This window comes from Embiotoca jacksoni, unplaced genomic scaffold (assembly GCF_022577435.1).
Source record: "Embiotoca jacksoni isolate LCO1_2020_lvr unplaced genomic scaffold, fEmbJac1.0.p SCAF_1, whole genome shotgun sequence".
Classification (NCBI taxonomy): Eukaryota; Metazoa; Chordata; class Actinopteri; family Embiotocidae; genus Embiotoca; species Embiotoca jacksoni.
The window spans coordinates 8,855,379-8,874,317 of record NW_027185229.1 but is presented as its reverse complement, the minus strand read 5'-3'; the positions used below and the strand labels follow the sequence as shown (position 1 = coordinate 8,874,317).

The following is an 18,939-nucleotide window of genomic DNA, read 5'->3' as shown; positions in this document are numbered from 1 at the left end:
GTTTTTGATTTTTAATAGATTTGCAAAAATTTCAAAAAAAGTATTTCACGTTGTCATTATGGGGTATTGTGTGTAGAATTTTTTCGGAAAAAATGTATTTAATCAATTTTGGAATAAGGCTGTAACATAACAAAATATGGAAAAAGTGAAGCGCTGTCAATACTTTCCAGATGCACTGTATATCTGGCCAAACTGCATCTACAACAAGGCAACAGTTAACAGTTTTGGTGTGTAATCCCTCCAGGCTATAAAAATATGCCACTTTAATTTGACCTACAATGTGTGTCCCTCAATTAGTGTAATGAAAAGAATTTAGTAATCTGGCATGGATGATTGACAATATGCAGCTTTACAAAAACATTATTTCTTGTTTTTTGGTAGAGAGATCTTGGCCCTTTAAAATAATAAATGTCCTGATGCTGACAACAGAGTCAGAAGTTGAGGTCATCACAGCAGTGTTTAATGGTTTAATGATCTGGTTGTAACATGATGTTAGTTGGGACTCCCTGATTGCAGCAGTCACACGATCAAATAAAACCTTAACAAGTAAGAATTTTCACCAGTGAAGTTTTGCAACCTGAATTTAGGTCTGTTAAAAATCCCTCATTGAAAGGTTTAGATTTAACAGTTTTTATTTGTACGGTATATGTGGATAGAGCAAGGATTTAAACTCCAAGGCAATCTCTTATGCTTTGAAATTCAATCAATACTGTCACTAAGGTCATTATAAGGCAAAAGAGAAAGCAGTTTGGAAAAACTGACTGGAAATATTAAAATATACAGTATGTGTGTTTTGGTATATCTGGAGCATAAAGGAGGGGAAGTGGTAGATAATAAGCACCTCACAACTTTGTACATAATAACATTAAAATCGTTTTCACTTTATTTTTCCTATCCAGACAGAGTAAAACATGTTTTAAGCACTTGACTTTGAAAGTGACCCTTACTAGTGCAAATTTGAAATCATTACTGTTTCTTGATTTTTGGCAATCTTCCTTGAACTTATCTTCTTGAAACTGAAACACTCAACACCAACTGCATGCTGCTGTTGAAACCAAACAGACATAAAGGGGAACTTGAGGTTTCAGCTTCTCCTATGCAAATACAGTTCAAAGAGATCCGTTTGTTATGATGTACTGCTGCCCCCTGCTGGATGAAAGGAATTATTAACCAAACCGTGTTTGCTAACGCAACAGACAATAGAGATGCAGAGGTACAGTATGTTCTTCTTTCAGCCTCATCTCGGTATTCATGACCAGCAGGGGAGAAGCACAACATGAACACCTGTACAAACAAATACATTTCATAGCAACAGCCCTTCAATTAATACAGCTATTATTATTGTTTATTCTGTGGAGGGAAGTGGAACTGCATGGCCAATTCTGTACATGCAATGTTGTTGTACTGGTTTGCATTATATTTCAGGAAATTCACCTCATTCTGTCCTCAATGTGGGCTTTGGCAGAGAAACAGAATAATATGACTTTACAAAAAATGAAAGTATAACAAAACAATGCCTAAAATTTAACACAGGTGAACATTTCTGACATGTTCTCTGCAAAAAAAGGGACCACCTGTCTCACAAATATACACAAATGTGAATACTGCAATGGGTATCATTATGCAGGTGATCATGTTAATGTGTCTAATTTTTTTGATATAATGAAGAAACAGATTTGAGCATAAGATAAAACCTTCAGCATAGCACTACACTGAGAGTCCATTAAGTAAACCATTTAAAGCAGTTTATTTATTTTTTTAATATGTATCTATATACATGAACATTTACAATGCACTAGATGGTAGAGGTACAATCAATAATAACACTGTAGGTGTGAGCAATAGGAAATAGGTAGAAAAGCTGAACAGTACTTGATAAACAGAAATGGGTTTTAGAAATGATGCAGAGTGACGTGTGAAGGATGTTGTGTAGTAAAGCTGCAGGCTGAATGGAACAGGTATGACTTTAAGAAGGTAATTTTATAGAAACTGATTTATATCTGATGATGCTGGAAGAGTAGAGAGGAATGCAATTCCAGTGTCCTTCTTTCTACTGAGGACGTGAGCTGCTCATATCACTCCAACACTGAAAAGATATACTGCAGGTAGTTTGACATTTAACATGCTCATTTTTCAACAGTTTCTGTTCAGTCGAAATGAATAAAGAGTTAATTTGTCTAGCAGTGTATATACAGCAGGAAAAAGGCATTAATAAAAATGGCACAATACTATATCCTCATGTTACTGGACAGTAACTAAACTGTTCAAAATACGAGAAGGTTAAAGTATATAGGAGTAGATACAAAGCAACGTCTCTCCGTACAGTACTGTGATATCAAAAAGAATGAGTACAATTTCATTGCAGGCACATTCATCATTCATCAATTGCAAATTGCACTGCATTCAACTGGAAGAAAACAATTGGCATTTCAGAACAAATGTGACACATTTCTAAAAAGATTCAAAACCTTACAAATTAAACTACAAAGTATCTTTAAAAGTGTTCATCATTAAAGAAATACATTGGAGTGGTTGGCATGCTGAGGGTCATTCTATAGCATTGTAGATTTAATACAAGAGTAATGCTGCGTAAAACTCCACAAGAAACATCATGTACACACACTGTGATGATTAAAATGAACCCTTACTCAGAACATCTTTTTAACTGCATTTTTATACAAATAAATCGTAAAATTCACTTCAATATCTGCAGTGTATACTTCACAATATATATCCAGAATACCAAGTATCTCTCTAAAACTAGGGCACATTTTTCCCTTTTACAAGATATGAATACAACCATTGAGCAAAGTTTGTTTTTAATATTTCTGTAAAGTTATGTCGACAGTCTCTCATGCATACCTGAAAAGGAGGTGAGGTTCTTTTGCAGAACAAAAACAGTGGTTTAATAATCCAGTGGAATCTTTGGACATTAAAGTTGGAAAAGTTGACTTTTGTGAGGTGGCGTTCGTAAAAAGGTGAAACAGAGAGAAGGAAATGTTCTCTGACAGGTTCTCAGATGAAGCATAAAATGTATTCAAGCTGTTCCTTGAAAAATGAAGGCTCCTGTGAACTCCGTCAGATCACCGCATTCAGAAACAGAGAGTTTTTAATGTGTTGGATAGATCAGTCTCCAAATCGAGGTTTCCATTTCTTCTCCACATAGTAGCCTTCTTCTGACTCTCCACACTTTCACATCTTTGCCACAGGGTGGCAGCAGTGGCTAAAATCCCCCTGGTGATTAAATTGTCACTTACTATTCCACAACAGGCCAACGAGATCAATCCTTGCGGGTGCTCTAAGTTCAGATGCAGCAGGTAGCTATGTTGTGCTCCAGAGGACTTCTAGCAGTCACAGTCAGCGAGGGTTATTCATCTAACTGAGGATGTGCTATAACACAGTGGCTTCCTCCATGGCATTGACCCATCTGAAAGACAAAGTAACAGAACATTAGGCCTTTTACCAAATTTTGATTTTGGTTTGGCTTAGGCTGAATTACATATTTTTAACAGAACACTAGGAGTAGGAGTTGGAAAAGTGTAGGCAGTGAGTGTCTGACAAAAAAAAAAAAAAAATACCACTGACTGCATCAAAGGAAATGAGGTATCCAGTGTTTTTGGAAGTTTAATGATAACATGGATCAAAGGTCAGGATATCTCCACCTCTGCTTTCCCCGAACTATTTGGAAATGTGATGCTAAATTGTTGCAGTGCCACATTAAACCTGCTGCATTACATTAAAAACATCAGCTCAGTATCTCCAGAACAGTTTTGCTCAGCGCTTCATTTAGTTAAATATTAAACAGGATCTTAAATCCCAAGGGTTTTCTTTGTCTTTTTTCAAAATTTTACAACTTAATGTTTTGTGTTTTATCCACTTCTTTTTGTGGTTTACTCTATACATTTGTCTTATTTGTTATTACTTCTATAAATCCTTCTCCTTCTGCTTTAAAGCACTTTATAACTTCTCTTTTGAAAAATGCTCCATACATGATGTTCTATATACAATAGCTTGACGGGTACTGTATTTTTCATCCTGATACTGGTATCAATGTAAACTGTGACAGTATAAAAAAAATATGACAATGAACAATCGGCAAGTGAACAAACAATCTTGCTTAAAAAAAACAGAAATGTTATTGGCGGATTTATCGATCCAACTTTACTGCAAATAAAGTTAATTTTGAATAATAACATGCTCTGTTTTGAACTTATTTACAAGAAAAAGGCTAGATAATGAGGTTGACAGTAAGCAACAAGGTGATCTAAATAAACTGCCTTGTCTATTATGATAATTGGTGCCTTTTCTAAAGCTATGGTTCAGTTGGATGAGACAAAATATAACCTTTAATAAACAGAGTCTGCCAACTTGATTGGTTACCAGAAGAATAAGAATGCCACAAATGGCCTCATATTATTCAAACTAGTGCAAAGCCTGAGCCTGTTGTCATGGTTCATAGAGTAACACAATTTTCTCTTAGCATTAAAGAACAATTATATGGAGTAAAAAAAAAAAAAAGACTAAAGACTCATTAACGCTTATGTGATTAGGGTAGTAATCTTCCAGGAGATGTACATTACAGGTCATGTTGGAGTGCACTACAGAGGCACAGTGTTGCACTGTACATGCAGGACACTTGAGCACCCCTGCCTGCTGTCACACATACAAGAAATGTAAGCTGAGGTGCAACTTACATCTCCCTGGTGGTCTAGTGGTTAGGATTCGGCGCTCTCACCGCCGCGGCCCGGGTTCGATTCCCGGTCAGGGAACGAGCTTTTGAGAGACACTCCCCTTCAATATATAAATTAGACCCATATCTCTGATAAATCCACTGTGAATTCTGGTGCTGACCTGCTTGCAGTAAGTTGGTCTTCGGCTCTGAAGGTGTAGTAGAGTCTCTTCTTGTGGTACAAATGGAAAACATTACTACTTTCTTCTCTCTCGGGCCTCTCAGTCAGCTTCACGGTGAACCCCTGCAGAGGGAGACTTTCTGAGGCCACTTTATCCTGAAGAAACATAAAACATGGCACAAGTTAAAAATGCCAGCCTTGCTGTCAGCAACAACAAGTAAATAAATATTTCATGAAGAACACAACAGTCGGATGTGCACTTATCAAAAGAAAGAGAGAGAGCACAGAGAATCCCTTAATTAGTTGTTAAGTGTTCTGTCTGCGAGGTTGAAAGGTGGGTTAAGTAGTTGTCATGCACAGGCTTTGATGAGAGTGAGTGAGTGTTTTTTGGGGCTGGTGTGGGAGACTCTGTGCCCCCTCACCTCACTGGATGTGAAGGTGTAGAGCACCTTGTCTTTGAGGAGGAACCACAGCCGTTTCCACTTCCTTTTGCTTTTCTTTCGGCGCTGCAGACTCCCGCTCATCATGGAGCCCTCCACACCGAGTGACACCTAATGAATTTCATAATGCATTAGACACACAGGCAGGAATGCAGATGGACATATACAGGAAGCAGACAGCACACCAGCAACCCTGGAAAATAACAATTATATAGGATGGCATGACATCTGTTATTTGTCAAACCTCTGAAGTTAGGCACAGGGCTAAAGAGGCAGAGGGAACCCTGCTGGCATCTGTTGTGCACTACACCGCACATATGGCTGATCAGTTGTCACGAATTCCAGAGATTCCAGTGTTAACCTGTCCCAGCAACTCCCTGATGGTCTAGTGGTTAGGATTCGGCGCTCTCACCGCCGCGGCCCGGGTTCGATTCCCGGTCAGGGAACTGCCTTTATTTATCAATCCATTCGATTACCAGCCTCCTGCATGTAGTATTACAGTAAACTGGTAGGTGTCACAATAATGTTAATGACAGACGAGACTCTGCTACCTTAAATGTCCTCCAAGTCATGAGATTGTTATCTTAACTGCAACAATAAGAAGGTATATTCCTTATCTTGTGAAATGCATTTTAAAATGAAATCAGTGGTGCAGATGTCAGACAAGGAGGAGTGTAGTCTACCTGGCTGAGAGGGGAAGGACTCTTCCTGGACTTCCACAGACTCGGGGGCTGCAGGCTCTGGAAGACAGCAGAGAGTGGACGACTGGCCCGGTGAGTCCGAGGGCTGCAGTTACCACACGCCCCTGACACGCTTCCACCTACAGACAGACATCAAATTAGAAACAATTTGATGCTCAGTGCATGAAATATTACAGTGAGCAGGTAGCTGTCAGGATCACGTTCATAAAAGACAAAACTCAATGCTTCTCTAAATGCACTCCAAGTCCATGTTTACAATGAGAAGCAGCAAGATCATTCTGCGCAATGCATTGTGACTTTAATTGTGTCCATATGATGTCATATTCTGACTCTTGTGAAATACATTTTAATATGAAAACAAATGCACCACACAGTGTCTTATTACAAAGAGACTAACATTCACCTCTTTTCCTGAGCTCGGCATAGCAGTGGTCACACACTTTGGCCACTCTGTCTTTGAGGTACTTCAGTGGGTATCTGTGTCTGGAACAAGCTCGGCACACCACCTGCTCAGAGGGACAGAATACATCAGTGAGCCCCTGCAGACTGTTTAGGTATCATCAAAGTGAGGCATCATCACCGGCAACGTTAATATTAAAAGGGATCAAAAGAGTTACATAAAGGTACAGTGAGATAAATCTCTCTACAACAAAACTGTAGTAAAGGCTGATCACAGTCAAGTAAAAGCAGCCTTTTCAGTGTTGTGGGTCTGACCTTGCCACAGGCATTGCAGTGGTGTCGTCTGAGTGTGAGGCTGAAGTCAGAGGTACAATTCATGCACATCATCACTTGAGAAACTGGCACCAGTACAGGCGCAGCCTCACCCAGGGCCATCCACAGTTTCTCACGGGCCTGTTTGGACAATATTTGTTATTGAAATATCACAGACAGAATATTTAAAGACACTAAGAACAAAGCTGAGTTTCACAGTATCCATTTATTCATTTCAGTTCCAAACATGTAATTGTTGCCCACCGTGATACGGATCTATTACTGTTTTCTTTTCGATAGTAACCTTACTGTTAGCTGCCGTAATGTGACAGTTATTAATACTATTAAGTGATTTAAAATGTAATGGTCACCACCTGCTTATTCTTTTTTTAGCTGATGCAGGCATTGTCTGAACATTATGAAAACTTCTGTTTTTCTTTAACAAAGAATTGTGTCATATTACATTAAAGTACTTACCTCACTGCAGGGTCCCCCAAATGTGCAGAGTCCTGCAGCGTGGTCCGCTATGGCTCGACTTAATGTGTGGAACCAGTCCTCCCTTTCACCGATCGAACTAAAGACAAACACAGACACATAATCACAGCTGGTGCTGCTGAAAAGCTTTAGACTTCCCATGTAGAGGTGTCAGTAAACAAATTGACATCGTTCATTTCAGAGGTTTCGACTGTCCTTTGCTCACCTGGCAGAGAGTGTAATGGTGATGTCAGACACCTCAATCCTTAGACAGTTAAGCACGTTGTCCAGTACGGGTTTGCTCACCTGTGTAAGAGGAGGAAAAAACAAATCACATTCAACATTGTGTGGATAAACTGGAGAGGAGCTGAGACTGTCAGAGAAGGAAAAGGTAATGTACCTTCATCCCAGACAGAGATAGTGTGTTCTTAAGCCTGTATTTTCCATCCTGCTGAGGGTAGGTGTACAGCATTATATCGTTCATCTGATATAGAACACAGAAAGAGGACAAAATGGTGTGTTAGTAAGATTTCAGTCTTTTGTTCAAAATTATAAATATATATACAACACAGCAAAATAATCATAGATAGTGGCATTGTTGTAAAGTAACTACTTACATGTTGATATAATTTAATTACAAAATAAAAATTATTGTAAACTGTAAAATGTAAAGTTACTGAGAAAATCATGTAAATAAATTAAAGTTACTATTTAAGATGTTGTTGATTGTGAAGGGGTCGCATCTGAATGTATTATTTTCGGTAAAAAGCTATGTAATCTTTTCGCCATGTAGCAATGCCTTTTGTCTATGTCTAGACAGGCTTCAATCATTGCACAGTATATATGCGCTGACATTTTGAGCACTGTTCTTGATTGGTTCTCTTGTTTGAATTTACACAGCCTCACATCTACCAATCAAGTCAATCTAACCAAACACATCAAATCCTCCAACAAGACCACTTTTCACTGTTAAAGATTAAAGAATATCTTTATTCTGAAATCCGAATAGGGCTCTAACATTAATGTACAGTGAAAGCTTGTTTACCAACTCAATCAATATCAAAATGCTGAATGGAAAACCTGAGTCCTTGACTGTTGGCAGCGTGCATCCTGAAATCTGTAATGCTGCACTTTTGACAGTGAGAGTTGTTACAAAAACACATACTCGTGCAATAGACTTTGCTCCGTTGTTGCTGTTATGGTTGCAAAACGGTGGACAAATCCACAGGTAAATTAATGTGATCACAGGTCTCAGTACTCAGCTGAATACAAGTTTGACAGTTAACAGTGTAACAGAGTACTGCTGTGGATTTTAAACTGCCCAGTTTAAATATATTTTTAGGACTTTTCAGTCTCATTGCCAAGTTTAAAATATTTGCTGGTAAAGTAATCAAATAGTAATTCAATGTAATAAATAGTATTACTTTGATGATGTTATTGAAATATACAATTATTTATTACAATTTTAACAGAGTAACCTTTTACATTTTAAAAGTAACCTTCCCAACACTAGTTATGGGGAAAAAATGAGTGTAACTTAAATTCTCAACAATTCATAATGTAATGTCCCCTTTTTAACACAAGGTGGTGGTGTATCTTAAGACATTAACATCTGACATTACAGCACAAAGCCATGTTCAGCGCTCAACTACATAAAGATCATGGTTCTTTTCACACATATCTGTGTGAGCACAAATTTCCCATGTATGCACACAACAAAGTCAGGCATTACTGTAAAGAATGTGTTTATTTGCTCGTCAAACTAAAAGTATTCTAACCCTCCGAACACACCGGCAGCCCATTGTGTTATGAGAGGTATTTCATAACAAAGACAAAAGAAATGACATCATTGGTCACACCTAATGTGTGCTCTAAACATCCGCTGGGGCCGTATAGGCAGCATCCAGGAATTCTCCACCCTGCTCCGGACTCCAGGCCTCCCCTCGCCCTCACAGCTTTCTCAGGCAACACTGAGAACCAGGACTGGGTGGATCTGGGCCACCTTCACCACCACCACCACCACCACAACAACAACAACAACAACTCCACAAACAGTTGCAGTAACACGTCCATTGGCTGGCTGGCTGGAGACAAAACAGAGCATGATAGCTGAGCCCTGCCTGCGACCTCTGAGCTGCAGCCACCGCAGTTCTTTTGCTCCACCCTGCGCTGCTCATTTACTCAAAGATTCCTTCCGAAGAAAACCCAACCAAGTGCCAACAGACTAACCCAGGCGAGACACACAACATGTATTCACTCGACCTTTTGGCACCGAAGATATTTACTTTTTCAACAGTGGCATTTCAGTTTATCCTCTTAACCTTCACCTCCTTCACATGCCTCTTTCACTCATTCTCACTTTCCTCTGGCGGATGCCTAGATTTCCATCCTTCTTCTAATCCCTTCTCGCACACATTCAGCCTGCTTCTCTTTCTTCTCTGAGCCCAGGCTTGTGACATGGTGGCTGTTTCTCACTGTCACTGAGGTGAGGGATGGCTTTCATTTTCACTGTTTGCTTAAAAGCCTATAAATAACAGCTGACCCACTAGAGCTGTCACCTTTAAGGGAGAAAATGGCTTTATGACCCTAATAGGTCACAAGTATTAACCACCTTTTCCAGCTGCTGCGTAACTGCTATGCTGTTTAAAAAGGGTGTGTATGTGGGGCTACTGTAGAGTATCTGTCTGTTCTATTAGATATGGATCAGGTAGTATAAGCCAAAATCATAAAAGCTGCTGCTGCAGCTCAAGCATAATTCATAACATGAGACAGCACTGATTGCACATGGAACAATAGGTTGGGCTTCTCTATTTCACGTTATGTGTTTGTGTAACACCACCACCCCTCTTCCGCCACCTCCTCCCTGCATTCTACAGGGTGTCTGGCCTTCACTTTGCTGTCAGTCCCCTCCCAATACACAGGAAGCCGGCATCCAGTGACCCACGCCAAACATCCTGTGAGGAAGTGGGGCCCTGGAAAACAAGTCCTGAGAGGGGAGGACAGGACAGGAGAAGAGTGGAGAGGGAGGCCCTTGCTGGATGGGTGTGGTGCTTCGTGAAGGTCTTACAGCCTTGGCCTCCACAACCTCACCTACCTTCCAAACTGACCACCACCCAACATTCCTACATATTTCTTCATCTCATGGCAGCTTTGTTTTCCCTATTGCCTAAATAAAATGGCAGGTGTTTTCTACTTGCACTGATTTAATGGTGATTTTAACAAGCTTCCTGGTGGGTCAGTCATTTCATGCTGTTCATTTTACACTTTGTTCAAACCTGCAGCAGATTATTTTAAACTCTCATGGAGATTTCAAAGTTTTTAAATACACCAAACATGCAGAGGTGGATTGTAGTAAATGTGTGTAAAATGATACATATTATAAGTGCAGCAATAGACTTTGGTTTAAATACATCACTCCGTATAAACATCATATATTTTAGAGTTAAGAGTTTAAACTGTGATGATTTAAAGTTTGACATTTTTGGAAATACACTCATTTGATCTCTGGCTGAGAGTTATATTAGAGATCAATACCCCTCTCATATCTGTATGAAAAATATAAAGCTGCAGTCAGCAGGCACCTAAGGTACACTCTGGAAACAGGGAAACAACTAATCTGGCTCAGTACAAAGGAGGAAATCTGCCTGCTGGCACCTCTTACACTTGCAAATGAACACATTATATCCCACATTTCTCTGTACAACAATACCAACATTTGCTAGAAAACAAGCAGAGATTTAAAGCTTCAGTGCAGGATCTTTACATATAAATGAACGTCCATTACATTCAAGCCTTGGAGTTCACATGATGCTGATTAAACCTATCACCGCAAGATTAATCTTTCTATATTTCACTACATACAGTTTTGAAATCATCAGGTGTCTGGTGTGATATTCCTGCACTGCCAGATGAATTCACACTGGGTATGCCCAATTACAGTTTAGCCCTGTGCTAACTTCAATGGGGATAGAATAATTCAATTGTGCGGCTCTTCAAAATATCATGGTTTATGTCTGTTTGCTCCCCCATTTCACTACCTTCACACACCACAGGTCACTATTCTGCGTTTGTCTGTTTCTGTCCATGCATGGTCTCCTGCCTACCATGCCCATCGCACCTGCTCCTACTTTCCCAATCAGCAACAACTGCAGTCACCCAGCAAACACCCAGTCAGGACACATACTCCCCTTTAGTTACCACTAGTTGCTGGAATACCATCTGAAGTCCTTGTGAAAAAGTTGGCAGGTTGTCTTGGGTGGTTTTTGTCAGTATTGTGTGATGTTTGTTCACCTGCATTGACCTTTCCCTTGTGTTGAGTTCACCCGCGGGGACAAGCACTCTGCTTTTTTCCCCCCAAGTGTTTTATATTCAAGAGAGGATTACAGTTTTTGTGTAACTCCACCTGCCTGACGTGCGTTCAAATCCTTCCTTTACTGTGCTGTGACATGAGACTTTCCAAATGTTATCAAACTGAATTGTTTAATTTGGATTGTGAAACAAGTCATTTCAGGGTAGGGTTGTAATGAAACAATTTGTCCACCGTTTTGCAACCATAACAGCAACAATGGAGTAGGTCATAGCAAAGCCTATTACACAAGTATGTGTTTTTGTAATACCTCTCACTGTCAAAAGTGCAGCACTACAGATTTCAGGGTGTCACTGCACCCTGCCAACAGTCAAGGACATAACCTCTCAAAAACCTATTAATTACATTTTCTTTTAAATAACAAGATAAAGGCTAACTACTTAAGTAATAAAATATGAGTCAGTATTTCTTATGATCATATTTTAACTTTTAGACAGAGCCAGGCCAGCAGTTTCCTCTTGGTTTGTTTTTATGCTAAGCTAATCAGCTGTTATTTGCCAACCACAGAGCCGTGCTGGAAATCTTCTCATCCAGCTTTTGACAGAAGAGATCATAAGTATATTTTCCAAAATGTTAAACTATTACTTTAAAACTATAGAAGGGAAGAAAAGGGGAAATACTTAGTTTTATGGCTTAAAACCAGTCTCATCGTGTGCAACTGCAAAGAGGACAGGAACATTACCAGAAACAGGTGCCGCGGTTGCCGACTTTTCCTTGAGACCTTCATGAGTGTGCCCTCTTTGACGAACATCTGCCAAAACAAATAGCATGAAAACATCAGAAATAATTATGTTAAATTGTCAAATTGATGCTGACACCAACTACATTTCAGTACTACAAGACCATCCTTTTATGATTTCCAGGACGTCAGAGGACCGGTGTTTAGATGCTGTTACACAACAATGTGTTGCTGTGTTTCCATGTCAGACACAGCTACAGGATACTCACCCTTCCAGGCTTCAGAAGGTCCCTCTTCCCTTTCATGCTGTACTCTATGTGGACCAGACGCAACAAGTTCTCCTGCGGGAGATGTGAAGCAGAGATGAAGGGAGATTATCCGGTGATGGATGGAAGCAGAGACAGAATTAAACCATCCCTGTTTGTTCATGAATGAAAGGGAGGCAGGCGGAAAAGGATGTGATACTGATGAGTGAATGTGGGGCCATAGAGATAGAGGGACCCTGTGTTTTCACTGTCTGACAGGCTGTGTGCACGTCAGTGTATGTGCACAGAAGAGAAAAAAAAAAGCGTGATAAACAGAGGAGGCGAGCCAAAGAGGCACAGGGGAGCTTGACAGTGAGAGGCGAGAGACACGGTGAGGGGAGCGTTTGTGAATTATCTCCATGAACTGCTCATGTTTGAGGGGGAGTGTAAGTCATGTCCACCCTTACACTGCTCCCTTTGTAATGATACACCTGGGACTTTCTGATGACATCATCTGTCCTCGCCCCTTGCGTTAATCAACAAGCTGCGGAGGCCGGCGCCAAAGAGGGATAGACCTCTCCTTCAATCCAGCAAGTCATTTAGAAGGGGGATTCATGCGGAGCAAAACCTCAGCTGTCTAACTTCTTCACGCTTGAAAATTGCTCTTTCATTGCCAAGCAGCATTTAAAAGAAGCGTCGCAATAACGGTATCGCTGGGCTGTGAATATGTCAAACTCAGCAGGACTTAAACGGTTTGAATAAGAACACATGGGGTGTATCCAGACTCAGAAACTCACCCCCTGTTTCAGATTGTCATTGGCCTGGTCTGCCACCTCGGACACAATCACCAAGGCAGCTGCAACACAAACAGAGAAAGAAAGAAAGAGAGAATCAAAAAGACACACTCACTGACTGGGACACAAAAACTAGGCCCTGATACATGTCGAGCAGCTGCATGCAAGTGTGTATGTATGTGTTAGTATGCATTTGACTTCTGAAAAAACATGACTATATTTCAGTTTATTGTTACAGAGCCTCAGTCTAAAGCTTTACCCTGTGTGTCCTCATATTCTTTCGAATCAGGAGAGAGGTTGTTCAGGTAGTCTGGAGAAAACAGAGTCAAGACATGAAAATATGATATTCAAACAGATAATTTAGATACAAATTTATATTTACAAAGAAAAATGTAATTCTTTTTTTTAACTAAACACATTCTTACTCACTTTAATACACTCAATGCTTTTACTTTTTTAGCCTTATTTGTTTTGGTATATGTAACAGTATCCTAATGTTGATAACATGATAACATTAACCCCTCTTCTCTACATGTGCTCCTGTTACACTACGTTTTAGCTGTTATTATTATCACAAAACTGATACCTGTGCATACAATGGCTCATATTCAGCAAAAATTACAGCCTTGCTTTAAACATTTGTAAGTGGGATTGTGTGTGTGTTACCTGTGAGTAGCATTCGATATTGAAGTACTCTCACTATAACCTGCAGCAGTTGGTGTTTTAATGGGACTTCAGCTTCTTCTGGGCCTTTTGTCTGCACACAAACAGTTACAAACACACATTTGATTTTTAGCTGTTTTAAAGTGATATTCACATGTGGTCTGTGCTTGAACACGACACATTGCATCCCACATGAAAAGGCTTTTATTAGTGTTCAGTTATCAAAATGTTGAATTGCATACACCCCAGACATCTGATCATTTCCGCTTGATAAAATCCCCCCGAAGAACCTCTTAGTTTCACTGAATTACACCCTGTGTCTTCCAAATAAGAGCAATCGCTCAAATACGATGTTGCAAATCAAGGTCAGAAGTAAACGAGGGAATTTTGTCGGACAGCATGACCTTCACGTATCTTTCCAGCGCACAGAAAACCTGAATAACTTCCATTCTTCTTTTCAGTGCGATCATTTGCAGGTGAAAGGGGACAGAAATTGGCACAATCAAAGAGAGCTTTAGAAAATCAATCAGGATCTAATTGTCTCTGACAGGTATTTATGCCCTGAGCGGTAGAGGAGCAATGGGGGTGTGGGTGCATGCGCACACAAGAACACACACACACACACACACACACACACACACACACACACACACACACACAGTCGAACATACAGTTTCTAATCTAATGATGTCCTATCCTTTATTAGAGAACCACAGATAGCACCCTGCGGGAAACAGTATCTTCTTCTTATTTACCCTGCACACACGCACGCACGCACGCACACACGCACACACGAGCTCTGGTATCCTATTTTAAACACATCCACATAAGCTTGCATTGTGTCAATGATGCATCCTTTCACGCGCAAACATGCAGATACAGACACCCTCAGACCTTGGGGCTGGTGATGAGATAACACTGATTAGGCCTGTAGAGGGGAGGGATGTGATACGACTTAAACACACCACTCTTTGTCTTCATTATCACAATCTGGAGTGCATGAGACAAAGTGAAATAGAGAGCTGAGGCCTATTTTAATGACCTGGCTTACACAAACACTCCCCTTCTCCTTTTCTTTTTATGTCTCTTTCAATTTCTTTTTTTCTTTAAGTTCAGTCCTCAGCAACAAACTCTGGTGAGCTTTTCTCTTTCCTCTGCCCTGTCTCTTTTTCCATCTCATTCCTGACCGCTGCATGATGATGTACTGGATGAGTACAATAACCAGCTCGCCATTATTAAACCCACTTATTTTCAGACCATCCGCTCTCCTCAAGTGTTGCTTGTAAATTGTCATCCAATTGACACTTGTTCGAGGAAGTGGCTTTCCAGAGATGGTAATTAGCGTGTGGTTTGTTTGGGTAAGTGAACCAAATGGAGGAGGAGAGAAGAGGGAGTGTGTGATGCCTTGTGCTGGGAGATAAACACATGCACACGCACGCACGGACAAACAAACACACCTCTCAGACTCTGTCACAGCCAGCTGATTTGCTGCCTGCACACACACACAACTGATCTAATTGGGGAGTTGTAAAGGAGGCTGCTTCTCTAATTAGCTTCTGTCTGCCTCATTGCCCAGCTGCCTTTACAAGGAATTCACTCCATTGCTCTCTCCCTCTATCGCTGTCTGTCCACCTGCTGCACAGCCTTCTGCTCTCCTCCTGGGCTTCTTGCACTGGAGAAACGCAGAGTCTTTACACAAATTTAGGCTATGGCATGAATATAAATCCAAGCTGAAGTGCTTTGGAAAGAGATTTCATAAACCCATTTTCACAAGCGCAACGCAATTTGTGAATGGACGTGCCCCTGCAAAAACAATCAGACACAGATGCACAAGGGCACAAAGGCACTCATACATACGACACACACACACACACACACACACACACACACACACACACACACACACACACACACACACACACACACACACACACACAACACAAACACACACACACACACATATATATATATACCCTGCACTGTGTTGGCCAGTGTTTATAGATGGTGTGGTAAACAAGCAACTGGCTGTCGAGGGTAGGCTGTAATCCTGTAAGGGTCGAGTACTGATCTGATCAGGGTTTGTGGCTACTTCATCACTGTCATCACCACATCCACAATGAAATTACTACCACTTGTACTGCCGGACTTTGGCTCGTAGCAATAAAAGGCAGGAGGGCGTAGAGAGAACTAACTGGGAAAGAGGGGAAAACAGCCAAGCCTGATGAAGAACGTACATTTTTTAAAAATATACTAAAGTAGTAAATGGAAGTACTCAGCAATGCCTGTGCTCCTCTGAGCCGTAATGACTCGTGAAGTACCACGCAACAGATAAATGACCGTCATCCCACTCAGTAGTATGTACAGTGTGATTGTCTTTTCTGTCCCTCAGCCATCCTTCTCCCTCATTACAGTGGGGTCACACTCACCATGCAACTCCCAAAGTGGTTCTTTGATACACATAATGCCCTGGTGTGGGAGGCCAGGGAGTACAGACCCCAGGTATTGCTTATATGCAAAAACTTAAATACAGTATGCAGGGTCTGTAATGCAGTGACAGGTGCAGCGAATCTGCCAGTGGACCAAGATAACATTATTGAATATGACTCTGGGAGTTAATTTTAGAGGTATAAGATGAATCACAATTACATATCGGCACAAACGAGGAGTACGAAAAAAAAAATAATTCACACAAATCAAGACGTGTGTCCATTAGTCAAGCCGTTCATGGCTACTGTAGGCAGCAGTTAATGGTTTATGATGTGAGAAAGGAGGCTCATATCAACTACATGAGGCAAAAATGTAAAGGCACATAATTGACTTGGATCAAGGTCATTACGAGCTAAATGTTTCCAAGTGTGGAAACCTGCTGTCAGAGACGAAAGGTCGGCGTTCACTGTTCATGACGACGACTCTTCATTTGTAACCTCAGCCCCCTTCTGTTTACACTTGCTCTAAGTCTGGCGAAGCCAAAACTTTTTTCTGGGAAGAGGCAGCTGCTGCTGAATATTCATGAGGGCAGACAGTTGGTGCCTTGTCCATTCACTTTTCGTATCAAACTAGAAACGCCTGGAACCATCGTGTCAGCCACTCACAGCAAATCAGCATACAGCGTGGGGCTGGTAAGGCATGAATTTGGGTAGAGAGGTGCTGAGTTGAATCGGTGACTGCTAAATACAAACAATGAACAGCACAGGAGCCTGGCCAGCGCTTTTTAATGATCTGTTTCATATAAATTAAGATAGATAATGGATGGATGGATGATATTCATAGAACATTTATTAAAATCAACAAATGAAGACTCGATTGTTTTCATTTTGTGGATTTTCTCTTCAGGGTGACCTGTGTGCTGATGCATTGTGGGTAAACCATTTCTATAGACCAGGATACGAAGGCGTCGAGATAAGATTGCGGGATCTCTGTGGACTTGTCTAAAGGCTTACCTAATATCCTGTGTTTTAGTTCAAATTTGTCAGTTGTATTGTTACCATCTCAGACTATACAAAATCAGGATAAAGTGTTGATTAAGTGGACCAGGAGCATAATCTGATGACAGCTGTGATGGTATTAGGCTGAGCCTTTGGTGATCCCTTCACCCAAATCCCACCTCCCTGTTCACCAGGACTATCCAGGATAAAGAGATCTGGACAAAGAATGAGTATTTGGTGTTGAGTGGGTCTAAAATATGCAAGTATGACAGTAGAAAGGTCAGGTCCATGAAGAGGAGAGGGACAGAGAGGGTTTAGAAAGGCCATTATCTCCCTATGGAAGCTGAGTGTCAAAAATATAAGTTGAGAACTTCTGAGTGAGTGCCAGGGGAAATACCAGGTTTGATCTCTGCTCTAAAAACACCCACAAGGCTTAAGTTTCCCTCCATAAACATGGAAAGAGAACCGGAGATTTGAATATGTGACTGTCAAAATACTTTCTCCAGTTCCCCTTTAAGGAGGATCCTTATAATAATGCAGTGCTTTGAATCCACACTCACCAGGCCCAGTAAAATAATAACACACAACAAAACAAAGGAAATATCACACACAAAAAAAAGACTTGGCAGGAGAGACAGCAAAGAGCTGCCTTTAACCGGTACCGTCTCATCTGCCTGTTTAGTGTTTTACCTCAAATTTCTTGATGATGCTGGCAAATGCCGGGCTTTTCCTGCAGCTTTCCTCCAGTAAAGACATGCTGCGGTCGTACTCGGAGATGTACATGTCGAACACCCGAAACTCGTCCCGACGAGACAAGATCACATCCACTACCTTTTGGCTCTCCTCCCTTCACAGTAAAAAAAACAAAAAAAACCAATAGGCAATTAAATACAGTTAACCACATGGAGTAAAGTCAATAATTTATAGAAAAGTAAAAAAAAAAAAATAAGTCTTTGATGTGGCCACCTGGTATCACATCAAAGCGTGTAACACATCCACCAGTCACCATCATGTTTTGCCTCACTTGGCAAGAAAACTAAGGTGCCTCAGAGTTAGGCATCAAAAGCCATGTCGTTAGGTTTAGAAAAAGTTAGTGGTTTGAATGTGTTAAAGTAATGTTTCTGTTCCTCTCATTTTGTTTCCGTGTTTTATTTTGGTTACTTATCCCATTCCTTTTGTTTCGGGTGCCTTGACTTCCTGCCTATGTGTGTGATTGATTACCTACCGCTGCCTTGACTGTTCCCACCTGTGTCCAATTGTCCTTTCGCCCTCTTGTGTATATAATCTACTTGTTCCTGTCAGTTTGTGTCAGTGCATTGCTGTCTTGTGCTCATCATTCCAGGCGTTCTCCTCTCAGTGTTTCCCAGAGTTTTCCCATTTTTTTTTATTCTGCTGTGTGTAATTTTGATTCAGCTTTTTGCTTGGCCCTTTTTGTACTTCAGCCCGATTGTTTGACTCCCTGGTTCTCACCGCAGCCTGTTTTTGGACTATGCCTTTTTGCCTTTTCCCTCTGATCTACTGCCTACTAAAGTATTGTGCAAGCTTCAAGTAAAGAGCCTGAACTGACTTCAGTGTTGTGTATTTGGGTCCA

The 18,939-nt window shown here is 40.8% G+C and overlaps 1 protein-coding gene and 2 non-coding genes across 4 annotated transcripts in view; 2 read left to right on the top strand and 1 right to left on the bottom strand.

Annotated features, from left to right (window-relative positions):
- Positions 1–926: 926 nt before the first annotated feature.
- fgd5a (FYVE, RhoGEF and PH domain containing 5a) overlaps positions 927–18,939 on the bottom strand; it is a 37,761-nt gene continuing 19,748 nt past the window's right edge. Inside the window, exons 7-21 of one of the 2 annotated variants that reach the window (XM_069149204.1) lie at positions 18,039–18,195; positions 13,927–14,017; positions 13,520–13,570; positions 13,264–13,322; positions 12,491–12,562; positions 12,225–12,293; positions 7,577–7,660; positions 7,403–7,482; positions 7,180–7,276; positions 6,706–6,843; positions 6,395–6,497; positions 5,974–6,110; positions 5,273–5,401; positions 4,852–5,006; positions 927–3,427 (exon numbers count right to left, since the gene is read on the bottom strand). In XM_069149204.1, coding sequence (XP_069005305.1) covers positions 3,391–3,427; positions 4,852–5,006; positions 5,273–5,401; positions 5,974–6,110; positions 6,395–6,497; positions 6,706–6,843; positions 7,180–7,276; positions 7,403–7,482; positions 7,577–7,660; positions 12,225–12,293; positions 12,491–12,562; positions 13,264–13,322; positions 13,520–13,570; positions 13,927–14,017; positions 18,039–18,195 — 1,459 coding nt within the window. In that variant the 3' untranslated portion in view covers positions 927–3,390. The remainder of the gene's footprint in view (positions 3,428–4,851; positions 5,007–5,272; positions 5,402–5,973; positions 6,111–6,394; positions 6,498–6,705; positions 6,844–7,179; positions 7,277–7,402; positions 7,483–7,576; positions 7,661–12,224; positions 12,294–12,490; positions 12,563–13,263; positions 13,323–13,519; positions 13,571–13,926; positions 14,018–18,038; positions 18,196–18,939) is intronic. The other variant, XM_069149297.1, reaches the window with a different exon arrangement.
- Positions 4,698–4,769, top strand: trnae-cuc (transfer RNA glutamic acid (anticodon CUC)). Its single transcript has one exon. It is a non-coding gene; the product is annotated as a tRNA-Glu (tRNA).
- trnae-cuc (transfer RNA glutamic acid (anticodon CUC)) lies at positions 5,665–5,736 on the top strand. Its single transcript has one exon. It is a non-coding gene; the product is annotated as a tRNA-Glu (tRNA).